Raw genomic sequence first — 12869 nt, 5'->3', positions numbered from 1 at the left:
AGGTCCGCTTTCGCATGCGGAAATTCCAGAGCCATTGCTGGTCATCCCGTTGCCCGAGGACCAGCCGGTCCCACCAGTTGGTACTGGTGTCCAATCTCCAGACTGGCCTCACCACCCTGGGGTACTGATGCAACAGGGACGCCAGGGCCTCCCTGGTGAGGGAGACGTACGCGACCTCTGCCTCCTGGTCGTGGAACACCAGGGCACCGGCCTGCAGCATGAGCTACAGGCAGTCGGACATGGCAAACAGGGGCCAGAGCAGGCACATGGCCACCCACGGGTCCATGGCAGACAGGGCAGGGCAGAAGAAAGAAAACTCAGGAAAAAGCAGTTGGGGGCAAAAGGGTGGTGTCCCCAAAAGTCAGAGGGCAACCACCAAACCTGCTATGGGTGTCAGTCCCTGCCAGAGGTCCCAACGCACGGGAGCACGAGACAAACGGCTATCCGGCGAGACCCCTTTAAGCACGTGTCTGAACAGAGATCCAGCCCCGCCCCTGGAAAGGTCTGGTGGCCTTTTGTCCTCTTCAAAATGGTTCCAGGCTTCTGCTTTTGCGAAAAAGTGCATCGTTATAACGATAACTCCGGGACCAATCTAGACACGCTTTTCCAGAAATACTTTTAACAGAAAACCTTTTCCATTAAAAGTATTTCCGGAAAATCATGCCAGTCTAGTCATAGCCCACATGATTAGTGTGAGGCTAGTCAAGTATCTTCATTTCCACATCAAGCACACAGCAATCTCCTGTCTATATCTCCTTGGTTATCTCAGTTGCTTTCTCCCTAACACCTAATGTTCCTTTTCCTATTAACTCAGGCCCATCTGGCTAGCACTCTGATCTGCATACCTACAAACAACATTAACATACTTTTCTTCTTCCTGTTCAGAGACAAACAGCTTCAACTTATTCAATTATTACAGCATAATTCATCTTTCTCTTACAGTATAATTCTTTCTACTTTCACACTATGGAATAGGCAACTAACCGATAAGAATTCATGAGGTTACTCGACTATTCAATTAACCGATATTTAACATCCCCTCCGCATGCTTTCATGCTGTCCCTTATGTCAGTTTAGTGAAATGCCCCCAGGAGTTAGGCATGGCAAGAAAAGAATGACCCATCCCAGAGTCTTTCAGCCACACTGGAGAGCAGTCTTGCTGCCATGCAACATCCTAAAAGCAGCTTCCCTTCCAGGGAAACACTGAAGTCTCGTCCCTTTGGCAAGGAACCTATGTCGTACCTATTCTGTCTCCCATTTTTGTTATACCCAGGCCAGATGCAACTCCCTGCTGCTGCTCAGGCGAGAACCTAGGTAATTACAGAAATCCAGGTCAGCATGAACTTTATCTGATTCAACCTTTGGGTTTTGAACATCTCAAAGTTCACATGTATGTCAGGGGCACAGCTGTGTGTGTTCATATGTCTCTGTCTCAACAATGCTCACCCACCTGCATGGGTCTATGAATGCATGTGTTCTTGTGTCTGAGGCACACCTCTGTGTGTTCATGTGTTTGTTGGGGGCTCACCCTTCTTTGTTGGGGGCTCACCTGTATCTGTGCACATATGCATGTACTAATGTATTGCTCACCCCAGCCTGTGTGAATTCACATATGATCATATTTCTGGGATTCACTGTGTGTGCAAAGCTCTTCCCTGCCTCTCTCTGTGCATGTGTGTGTGTGTGTGTGTGTGTGTCTGCGGCTGACGTACGTGTGTGTGTGTGTGTGTGTGTGTGTGGCTCACTCCTGTGTGTGTGTGTTTCTGTCTGGGGCTCACCCTTGTGTGTAATACCATTAGCTCACAGACATTTACCTTCCTCCCTCCCCCTCCCCACATTCCCCTTCTGTTCTGAAATGTGATTTGTCCTTTTCATATGTGTTCACTTTTTTTTAATTGTATCCTTTGGTATATATGGCGGTGACTATTTTCTTCCACTATTTGATCTGAGGAAGTGGGTCTGGCCCATGAAAGCTCATCATCTAATAAACCATCTTGTTAGTCTTTAAAGTGCTACATAGTCCTGTCTTTTGTTTCAGAGAGAGAGAGAGAGAGAGAGTGTGTGTGTGTGTGTGTGTGTGTGTGTGATATATATCATAGAGTTGGAAGAGACCTCAGGGGGCATCAGGTCCAGCGGCTGCCCAAGGCAGGACCAATCAGCCTGGGGATAACCTGTGCGTGAATGTGGCCCACCCACGTGTCTAGACCTCACCCCAATGGGGGGGGAGGGCTCACCTCTGTGTGTGTGCGCACGCATGTGTTGTGGGCTCGCGTGCGCGTGCGCGGGGCGGGGCCTGGGCTCTGCTGCTCCTCTCTGTCCGCCGGGCTCTGCCTCGCGCCGTCTCCAGGGCAAGCCTCCACCCCCCGCCGTGCCGCGCATGCTCAGTCCAACGTAGGGAGCCAGATGGTGCGGGAGCAGCTGATGCTGTTGCACCGGAAGCCCCGGGGCCGGGTGGGCAGCGGCGCCGGAACTTCCGGGAACAGCGGGGCGGGCGGTGAGGCCGGGATGGTGAGTGCGGGCCTGGGGCTCGGCTCTGAGGCCCTGCAGGGATGGAGCTAGGGGGGCCCATAGCCGGGGAGCCATGGGGGCCGCTGGGGGGCCCGTAGCCGGGGAGCCATGGGGGCCGCTGGGGGGCCCGTAGCCGGGGAGCCATGGGGGCCGCTGTGGGGCCCATAGCCGGGGAGCCATGGGGGCCGCTGGGGGGCCCGTAGCCGGGGAGCCATGGGGGCCGCTGGGGGGCCCGTAGCCGGGGAGCCATGGGGGCCGCTGTGGGGCCCATAGCCGGGGAGCCATGGGGGCCGCTGGGGGGCCCGTAGCCGGGGAGCCATGGGGGCCGCTGGGGGGCCCGTAGCCGGGGAGCCATGGGGGCCGCTGTGGGGCCCATAGCCGGGGAGCCATGGGGGCCGCTGGGGGGCCCGTAGCCGGGGAGCCATGGGGGCCGCTGGGGGGCCCGTAGCCGGGGAGCCATGGGGGCCGCTGGGGGGCCCATAGCCGGGGAGCCATGGGGGCCGCTGTGGGGCCCATAGCCGGGGAGCCATGGGGGCCGCTGGGGGGCCCGTAGCCGGGGAGCCATGGGGGCCGCTGTGGGGCCCATAGCCGGGGAGCCATGGGGGCCGCTGGGGGGCCCGTAGCCGGGGAGCCATGGGGGCCGCTGGGGGGCCCGTAGCCGGGGAGCCATGGGGGCCGCTGGGGGGCCCGTAGCCGGGGAGCCATGGGGGCCGCTGTGGGGCCCATAGCCGGGGAGCCATGGGGGCCGCTGGGGGGCCCGTAGCCGGGGAGCCATGGGGGCCGCTGGGGGGCCCGTAGCCGGGGAGCCATGGGGGCCGCTGTGGGGCCCATAGCCGGGGAGCCATGGGGGCCGCTGGGGGGCCCGTAGCCGGGGAGCCATGGGGGCCGCTGGGGGGCCCGTAGCCGGGGAGCCATGGGGGCCGCTGGGGGGCCCATAGCCGGGGAGCCATGGGGGCCGCTGTGGGGCCCATAGCCGGGGAGCCATGGGGGCCGCTGGGGGGCCCGTAGCCGGGGAGCCATGGGGGCCGCTGTGGGGCCCATAGCCGGGGAGCCATGGGGGCCGCTGGGGGGCCCGTAGCCGGGGAGCCATGGGGGCCGCTGGGGGGCCCGTAGCCGGGGAGCCATGGGGGCCGCTGGGGGGCCCATAGCCGGGGAGCCATGGGGGCCGCTGTGGGGCCCATAGCCGGGGAGCCATGGGGGCCGCTGGGGGGCCCGTAGCCGGGGAGCCATGGGGGCCGCTGGGGGGGCCCATAGCCGGGGAGCCATGGGGGGTCGCTGGGGGGGCCCATAGCCGGGGAGCCATGGGGGGTCGCTGGGGGGGCCCGTAGCCGGGGAGCCATGGGGGTCGCTGGGGGGGCCCGTAGCCGGGGAGCCATGGGGGTCGCTGGGGGGCCCGTAGCCGGGGAGCCATGGGGGCCGCTGGGGGGGCCCGTAGCCGGGGAGCCATGGGGGCCGCTGGGGGGCCCGTAGCCGGGGAGCCATGGGGGCCGCTGGGGGGCCCGTAGCCGGGGAGCCATGGGGGCCGCTGGGGGGCCCGTAGCCGGGGAGCCATGGGGGCCGCTGGGGGGCCCGTAGCCGGGGAGCCATGGGGGCCGCTGTGGGGCCCGTAGCCGGGGAGCCATGGGGGCCGCTGGGGGGGCCCGTAGCCGGGGAGCCATGGGGGTCGCTGTGGGGCCCGTAGCCGGGGAGCCATAGGGGGTCGCTGGGGGGCCCATAGCCGGGGAGCCATGGGGGCCGCTGGGGGGGCCCGTAGCCGGGGAGCCATAGGGGGTCGCTGTGGGGCCCATAGCCGGGGAGCCATAGGGGGTCGCTGTGGGGCCCATAGCCGGGGAGCCATAGGGGGCCGCTGTGGGGCCCATAGCCGGGGAGCCATGGGGGCCGCTGGGGGGCCCATAGCCGGGGAGCCATGGGGGCCGCTGGGGGGCCCGTAGCCGGGGAGCCATGGGGGCCGCTGGGGGGCCCGTAGCCGGGGAGCCATGGGGGGCCGCTGTGGGGCCCATAGCCGGGGAGCCATAGGGGGCCGCTGTGGGGCCCATAGCCGGGGAGCCATGGGGGCCGCTGGGGGGGCCCGTAGCCGGGGAGCCATAGGGGGCCGCTGTGGGGCCCATAGCCGGGGAGCCATGGGGGCCGCTGGGGGGGCCCGTAGCCGGGGAGCCATAGGGGGTCGCTGTGGGGCCCATAGCCGGGGAGCCATAGGGGGTCGCTGGGGGGCCCATAGCCGGGGAGCCATGGGGGTCGCTGGGGGGGCCCGTAGCCGGGGAGCCATGGGGGTCGCTGGGGGGCCCGTAGCCGGGGAGCCATGGGGGTCGCTGGGGGGCCCGTAGCCGGGGAGCCATGGGGGCCGCTGGGGGGCCCGTAGCGGGGAGCCATGGGGGCCGCTGGGGGGGCCCGTAGCCGGGGAGCCATGGGGGCCGCTGGGGGGCCCGTAGCCGGGGAGCCATGGGGGTCGCTGGGGGGCCTGTAGCCGGGGAGCCGTGGGGGCCGCTGGGGGGGCCCGTAGCCGGGGAGCCGTGGGGGCCGCTGGGGGGGCCCGTAGCCGGGGAACCGTGGGGGCCGCTGGGGGGCCGGGGAGCCGTGGGGGCCGCTGGGGGGCCCGTAGCCGGGGAACCGTGGGGGCCGCTGGGGGGCCCGTAGCCGGGGAGCCATAGGGGGTCGCTGTGGGGCCCATAGCCGGGGAGCCATAGGGGGTCGCTGTGGGGCCCATAGCCGGGGAGCCATGGGGGTCGCTGGGGGGCCCATAGCCGGGGAGCCATAGGGGGTCGCTGGGGGGCCCATAGCCGGGGAGCCATAGGGGGTCGCTGGGGGGCCCATAGCCGGGGAGCCATGGGGGTCGCTGGGGGGCCCGTAGCCGGGGAGCCATGGGGGTCGCTGGGGGGCCCATAGCCGGGGAGCCATGGGGGTCGCTGGGGGGCCCGTAGCCGGGGAGCCATGGGGGCCGCTGGGGGGCCCGTAGCCGGGGAGCCATAGGGGGTCGCTGTGGGGCCCATAGCCGGGGAGCCATAGGGGGTCGCTGGGGGGCCCGTAGCCGGGGAGCCATGGGGGTCGCTGGGGGGGCCCGTAGCCGGGGAGCCATGGGGGTCGCTGGGGGGCCCGTAGCCGGGGAGCCATGGGGGTCGCTGGGGGGCCCGTAGCCGGGGAGCCATGGGGGCCGCTGGGGGGCCCGTAGCCGGGGAGCCATAGGGGGTCGCTGTGGGGCCCGTAGCCGGGGAGCCATAGGGGGTCGCTGGGGGGGCCCGTAGCCGGGGAGCCATGGGGGTCGCTGGGGGGGCCCGTAGCCGGGGAGCCATGGGGGTCGCTGGGGGGCCCGTAGCCGGGGAGCCATGGGGGCCGCTGGGGGGCCCGTAGCCGGGGAGCCATGGGGGCCGCTGGGGGGCCCGTAGCCGGGGAGCCATGGGGGCCGCTGGGGGGGCCCGTAGCCGGGGAGCCATGGGGGCCGCTGGGGGGGCCCGTAGCCGGGGAGCCATGGGGGCCGCTGGGGGGCCCGTAGCCGGGGAGCCATGGGGGCCGCTGGGGGGCCCGTAGCCGGGGAGCCATGGGGGCCGCTGGGGGGGCCCGTAGCCGGGGAGCCGTGGGGGCCGCTGGGGGGGCCCGTAGCCGGGGAGCCGTGGGGGCCGCTGGGGGGGCCCGTAGCCGGGGAGCCGTGGGGGCCGCTGGGGGGCCCGTAGCCGGGGAGCCGTGGGGGCCGCTGGGGGGCCCGTAGCCGGGGAGCCGTGGGGGCCGCTGGGGGGGCCCGTAGCCGGGGAGCCGTGGGGGCCGCTGGGGGGGCCCGTAGCCGGGGAGCCGTGGGGGCCGCTGGGGGGGCCCGTAGCCGGGGAGCCGTGGGGGCCGCTGGGGGGGCCCGTAGCCGGGGAGCCGTGGGGGCCGCTGGGGGGGCCCGTAGCCGGGGGGCCCGTAGCCGGGGAGCCGTGGGGGCCGCTGGGGGGGCCCGTAGCCGGGGAGCCGTGGGGGCCGCTGGGGGGCCCGTAGCCGGGGAGCCATGGGGTCGCTGGGGGGCCCGTAGCCGGGGAGCCATGGGGGCCGCTGGGGGGCCCGTAGCCGGGGAGCCATGGGGGCCGCTGGGGGGCCCATAGCCGGGGAGCCATGGGGGCCGCTGGGGGACCCCGCAGCCGGGGAGCCATGGGGGCCGCTGGGGGGCCCATAGCCGGGGAGCCATGGGGGTTGATGAGTGGGTGAGTTCCTTCCAGTTCTGTATAGTTCATCCAACGAACGCTCTTATGTTGGCAGTCGTTACTGGTTCTGACAGAGAGAAGAAATCTACAACAAATATGTTGATACCTCGGCTAACTTCTCAATTAGTGAAATCCTCACGATTTGCAGGTAAACTGGACTGTGCAACTAAAAAATAAACACACCAGCCAACCCTGAATGTGTCTTTGTTAGAACACATAGTAAAAAAAAATCTAATTTTCAGCATTTCCACGGATAGTTAGACTTCCAGAGTTTCCTTTGCCAGAAAGCACTACAAGTTAACAGAATGAACCTTTTGTAGGTCCTGTTGTCTGGCATATAGTGATACTATTGTGAAGTTTTACTTTAACTTTATATATGATCTTAAGGTGGAACAAATGTATTTGAGAGCAGGAGAGTTGAGTGATGAGAAGTTTTCATGTTATTCGTGTCTTTCTAGATCTGACTTTTTTTTTTCTGCTTTAGCTGTGGGGGTAACCTATTTAGTTTTCACTGGTTGACTTCAACCATTTTCCTTAAAGTAAAGTGCATGTTTTGCCTTAGTTCAACTCATGGGTAAACTACAGTTTACTTTCTGAATTCTTTAGTGTTAAACTGTTTTTGAACATAATGGTCCAAATCATTACTTGAAATTTTCTCTCTCTATTTTAATTATGGGCCCACAAAAGTAGCATCAGTCACTATATATACTGTAGTTATCCCACTATGATGCTTTTAAGCCAGTTACTTTTTTTTTCCATCCTGCCCTTTCTTACCCAAAGGCATGTCATGGACCTGACTTGTCATCCGCGTCTCATCTCCTCTCTCAGGTGCACCATTAGGCATGTCTCCTACTCCTGAGTGAAGGAGACAAAACTAGGTTGAGATCTTCCCATGATCTACTGTTGATGATCTTGGCTACAGCATTCCATTCTTTCTCTCTGGGGAAGTCATGAAATACAAGAGTTTTCCATCTCTTGGGAAAGGGGGAGGAAAAGAGCTGGACTGGGCTTCTCTCAACCAGACCCATATGCCTGTGTATTTCCTGAGATGATAACCAGCTGCTGCTGCAGGCTACTGTGGTAGAAGTCTGTACCGCAGTCCTGACTTCAAGGTTCAGGGTTTAAATCCATCCGGTAGTGCATAATTTGTGGGTTGTTACAGTTTCACAAAATATAATTTTTCTTTTCTTTTTTGAATAAATACATTTAGAAAATTGTGTACAAAAAACTGTTAACCTAAATTACTTTCTCTTGCAAACTCACCCTCTCAGAAGTTAAGAAATGCCAGATTTAAGCTCCCAATGTACCTTTAATTTGACATACTCCCACTTGTGTGTATGCATCCATATAGTCTTAATTACATGAGTGCACACTTTTTTTTTCTCCACGTAAACCCTATATCATTTAGTGAACAACTGCACAAGGGATGGAATTATGGTTGCACAGGCAATAGTAAATTTGGCATTTCTTAATTTCCCAGTGCTTGAGTTTGCAACCTAAATAACTTTTAAACTAATTTTTTTAGGCGTAATTTTAATGCTTAGCTATTTTAAAGCTAGACATTCATGTAATATGTTCAAGAAATTTAACACTTGAACAAAACTCTTTGTTTCTTTGAGGACATTTTTTGACAAGATCAGTGTCTTCTGTTCTGTGCTCTGGTCCTACATCTGCAAATTACAGCACACAACCTTCTAATAACAATGGAGCCCAGCCTCAGCGCTGGTATGCACTGGACCCTGAACTGGAAGAAATTTTGGTCCCAAGAAAAATGTCCATCAGCCCTTTAGAAAGCTGGCTGACTGTTAGGTACTCCCTCCCTAAAGTGGAAATCATCAATGTTCATGAAAAACTGGGTTATGAACCTGCCCAACAGTATGACTGTCCCCCACGTGAGGAGGGAGCCGATATGAGGGAAGAGGAAGGAAAAGTCGGCACTAACAAGGCTGAGTGTAAGAATGTGCTGGAGATCCGCAGGAGGAAAATGAATCGGCATAAATATAAAAAGCTGTTAAAACGAACACGGTTTTTGAGGAGAAAGATAATGGATGGTCGCAGGAAGAGACGTCAGGTAAGGTTGGGTTAAGCAGTTCAGTAAACCAACGGGTACATTTTCAAAAAGTGGCTGGCACTTTCTTTAGAGATGTTGAAAAGTGTTACTCCCAGTCCCGATGCTCTCTCTGTATGAGAGGCAACAGCACAGGGGGCAACTCCCCTCCCCCGCCCACGCTGGGTGGGGGAACAGGACTTGCATGTAACTGTGAAGGTTAATTGATGAACCTAGGCTCATATAAACACATCCCTATTTAACTGTACCTAGCTGTTTGTGTGGTGCTTTTCATCTAGAATTGACTTGTGTAAAACAGTTGCACTCTCATTAAGGTGACTGGCACAATTTCAATGTATTAAACAGATGGGTTTGCATATCATGCAAGTTTCAGAACCTTCTGAACTTTTTGGCTCTTTTGATCTGCATATCCTTGGCCAATTTTTTAATATTTTTGTAGCTGTAAAGAGATGTTTTAAACTTTAAATGATGGTGTGGTAGATCAACATGCACAGTGATGTATCTTGACATTCAAATACAGTAAAACTCCACTGGTCCGGCATCCAATGCTCCGGCACTCCTGATGGTCCGGCACCATCAGGAACTCGGAAGTGCTCCGGCTGCCGGACAATTGGAGCTGCTCTGCGCCCGGCTTCCCCGATTCAGCCACTGCTGAAACTGACCAGCAGCTGAATTGAGGAAGCAGGGGGCACAGCAGCTGGGGTGCTGCTGGGTTGGTCCCCTAGTGCTGCCCCTTGGGGCTGTGAGACCAACCCAATAGCACCCCAGCTGCTCTTGGGGACGCCTGGGGAAGAGCAGCTGGAGTGCTGCCAGGTTGGTCCCGCAGCGCCGAGGAGCGGTGCTACGGGACCAACCCTGCAGCACCCCAGTTGCTCTGTCCCAGGCGTCCCCGAATCAGCTGCTGCTGAAACTGACCAGCGGCTGATTCCAGGAAGCCCGGGGCAGAGCAGCTCTGCCCCGGGCTTCTTGGAGTCAGCTGCTGATCAGTTTTAGCAGCGGCTGACTAGGGAACACCTGGGGCAGAGCAGCTGGGGTGCTGCAGGGTTGGTCCCTTAGCGCCCGCCCGTCGGCGCTGCGGGACCAACCCAGCAGCACCCCAGTTGCTCTGTCCCAGGCGTCCCCAAGAGCAGCTGGGGTGCTGCCGGGTTGGTCTCGCAGCGCCGAAGGGCAGCGCTACTGGACCAACCCGACAGCACCCCAGCTCTGCCCCAGGTGTCCCCAATTCAGCTGCTGCTGAAACTGACCAGCAGCGGCTGAATCAGGGATGCCTGGGGCAGAGCCGGACTATCGGAAGGGGGGGCTATGAGGGGTCTGGGGTGGCATCCCCTGCACCCCACCCCAGACCCCTCATAGCGCCCCCCCCTTCCGATAGTCTGGAATATTTGATAATCCAGCACACCCTAGTTCCTAAAGTTTACTATCAGAAGTTTACTGTAATTTGAAAAGATAGATGGTTGAGACACTTGCAGTGGATAAAAATAGACTCTTGACATATGTACCAATGAGTACTTAGTACACATGCTCAGAATGTGTTTGGATAGTTGGTGTAAAAACCATTTACTCCCTGTCTTGCCAGCACCTTCAGCTGATGTGCACTGAGCAGCCATTGTCAGCAGCTGCAAGAAGAAAAACACGGCACTGTGCTCCTGCCTAGAAGCACTTTACTTTTTAGAATGGCAGGGAGGGGTGAGGAGAGACATGGGTCCATTCAGACTTCTGGAGACAGATGCAACTCCATTAGTTGTGTGGCTACTTAGCTCTGCCTTTCCGTAGCCCACAGGTCTTCTGTGTTTCATGTTGTTTCTTCCTTGTTCTAGACTCTCTCACCACACGCATCCTTAGCAGGTGTTTGTGTCTTGTTAGTCCCAGTTAATCCCTTCAAGTTCAAAGAGGCAGCGTTAAAGGATCCATTTCCTTTCTTGATCCCTACTGAATGCTAGTTTTCTGAACATTTTAATTTCTTAAATATGTCTATTTTCAGAATCGTGCTGAGTCCAACAGCCCCTGTTTGAGGTGGAAAGGGGCTGCTGGACTCCACGTGAGCTGGGACCAAGCCGTCCTGACTTGGGCTGATCGCTGCACCTCTGCATTTTTAATGTAGTAAGAGCCCAGTGACTCTTACTACATTTAAAATGCAGAGCAGCAGCGCAGGTGGCTCCCGAGCCAGCTCCTAGAGCTACCTCTGCTGTGGCTCTGCACAGCAGTGCTTATCGACTAATCATATAGTCGATACAAATTGTTCGGACTATACAATTAGACAGATAATCGAATTTTAACATCCTTAATAAGAACTACATTATATTATGAGAATCAGGACAGGTAATCATAGAATCATAGAATAATAGGACTGGAAGGGACCTCAAGAGGTCATCGAGTCCAGCCCCCCGCTCTCAAGGCAGGACCACGCTCCGTCTACACCATCCCTGACAGATGTCTATCTAACCTGTTCTTAAATATCTCCAGAGAGGGAGATTCCACCACCTCCCTTGGCAATTTATTCCAATATTTGACCACCCTGACAGTTAGGAATTTTTTCCTAATGTCCAATCTAAACCTCCCCTGCTGCACTTTAAGCCCATTACTCCTTGTCCTGTCCTCAGAAACCAAGAGGAACAAATTTTCTCCTTCCTCCTTGTGACACCCTTTTAGATATTTGAAAACCGCTATCATGTCCCCCCTTAATCTTCTTTTTTCCAAACTAAACAAGCCCAGTTCATGAAGCCTGGCTTCATAGGTCATGTTCTCTAAACCTTTAATCATTCTTGTCACTCTTCTCTGTACCCTTTCCAATTTCTCCACATCTTTCTTGAAATGTGGCGCCCAGAACTGGACACAGTACTCCAGCTGAGGCCTAACTAGTGCAGAGTAGAGCGGCAGAATGACTTCACGAGTTTTGCTTACAACACACCTGTTGATACAACCTAAAATCATATTTGCTTTTTTTGCAACAGCATCACACTGTTGACTCATGTTCAACTTGTGATCCACTATGACCCCTAGATCCCTTTCCGCCATGCTCCTTCCTAGACAGTCGCTTCCCATCTTGTATGTATGGAACTGATTGTTCCTTCCTAAGTGGAGCACTTTGCATTTCTCTTTATTAAACCTCATCCTGTTTACCTCTGACCATTTCTCTAACTTGCTAAGGTCATTTTGAATTATGTCCCTATCCTCCAAAGAAGTCGCAACCCCACCCAGTTTGGTATCATCTGCAAACTTAATAAGCGTACTCTCTATCCCAATATCTACATCAAATGTACCGCTTCCTTCACGCAGATAACACCCAGCTTCTCTTTAGGATACGTATGCAGTGAGGTATTTTGATTAGAATGTGTCACTTCCAAGAGATCTCACAGTTGTCCCTTTTTCTTTCCAGGCAAAGTTTGAAAAAGATCTGAAGCGCATCTGGAGGAAAGCTGGGTTGAAAAAGCCTTCTGAGGGATGGCAGCTGCCCAAGATCTTTGTGAGAACTAAGTGACTGGAACACGTTGATTGTGTTTTGGCTTTGAATTGTAATTAAAGGATATTTAAAATAAATCCAAGTTCTTTTAACTTTGTTCTGAATTATAGGACCAGGGGTGTGTAGATATTTAAAAGCTGGCTGAGGAGATCTTTCCAAGCCCAGTGGAACAGGCCCAGAGCAGTATTGGCTATTGAAAAAGAGGGCCATTTGCAGAAAAAAGCACATGGGCATAGTAACTAAAAATGACCCAAGTTAAATCCATTAGTGCTGCGTTTCTCAAACTGTGGGTCCTGACCCCCCGGGGGGGTCATGGGCAACTTAGAAAGGGGGGGGGCGCCGTATCACAAAGTTTGAGACTCCCTGCATTAGTGGGTTCATTAGCTCAAGTCAGGCCTCTGTCTCCTAGTGCCTGCCCCTCCATGTTGCTTCATGGAGAAGAGATAGGAATAGAGCAAGTAAGGTTCTGAATTAAATGACCCAGGCCATAGGGCTTGCCAGTTCTGAAGAATATGATATGATAGCAGTTTTTAGGTATCTAAAAGGGAGTCATAAGGAGGAAGGAGAAAACTTGTTCATCTTGGCCTCTGGGGATAGAACAAGAAGCAACGGGCTTAAACTGCAGCAAGGGAGGTTTGGGTTGGACATTAGGAAAAAGTTCCTA

At 57.7% G+C, this 12869-nt stretch overlaps 1 protein-coding gene across 1 annotated transcript; it reads left to right on the top strand.

The window, feature by feature from the left end:
- Positions 1 to 2373: 2373 nt before the first annotated feature.
- Positions 2374 to 12282, top strand: AURKAIP1 (aurora kinase A interacting protein 1). The gene is made up of 4 exons (XM_075906214.1): positions 2374 to 2508; positions 6733 to 6825; positions 8297 to 8748; positions 12122 to 12282. The coding sequence occupies exons 2-4, from the start codon at positions 6774 to 6776 to the stop codon at positions 12221 to 12223; spliced, it is 606 nt and encodes a 201-aa protein (XP_075762329.1). The 5' UTR covers positions 2374 to 2508; positions 6733 to 6773; the 3' UTR covers positions 12224 to 12282.
- The last annotated feature ends 587 nt before the right edge of the window (positions 12283 to 12869 follow it).

The sequence above is a fragment of the Pelodiscus sinensis genome, chromosome 23, assembly GCF_049634645.1.
Source record: "Pelodiscus sinensis isolate JC-2024 chromosome 23, ASM4963464v1, whole genome shotgun sequence".
Classification (NCBI taxonomy): domain Eukaryota; kingdom Metazoa; phylum Chordata; order Testudines; family Trionychidae; genus Pelodiscus; species Pelodiscus sinensis.
This window is presented reverse-complemented; position numbering and strand designations above follow the sequence as displayed.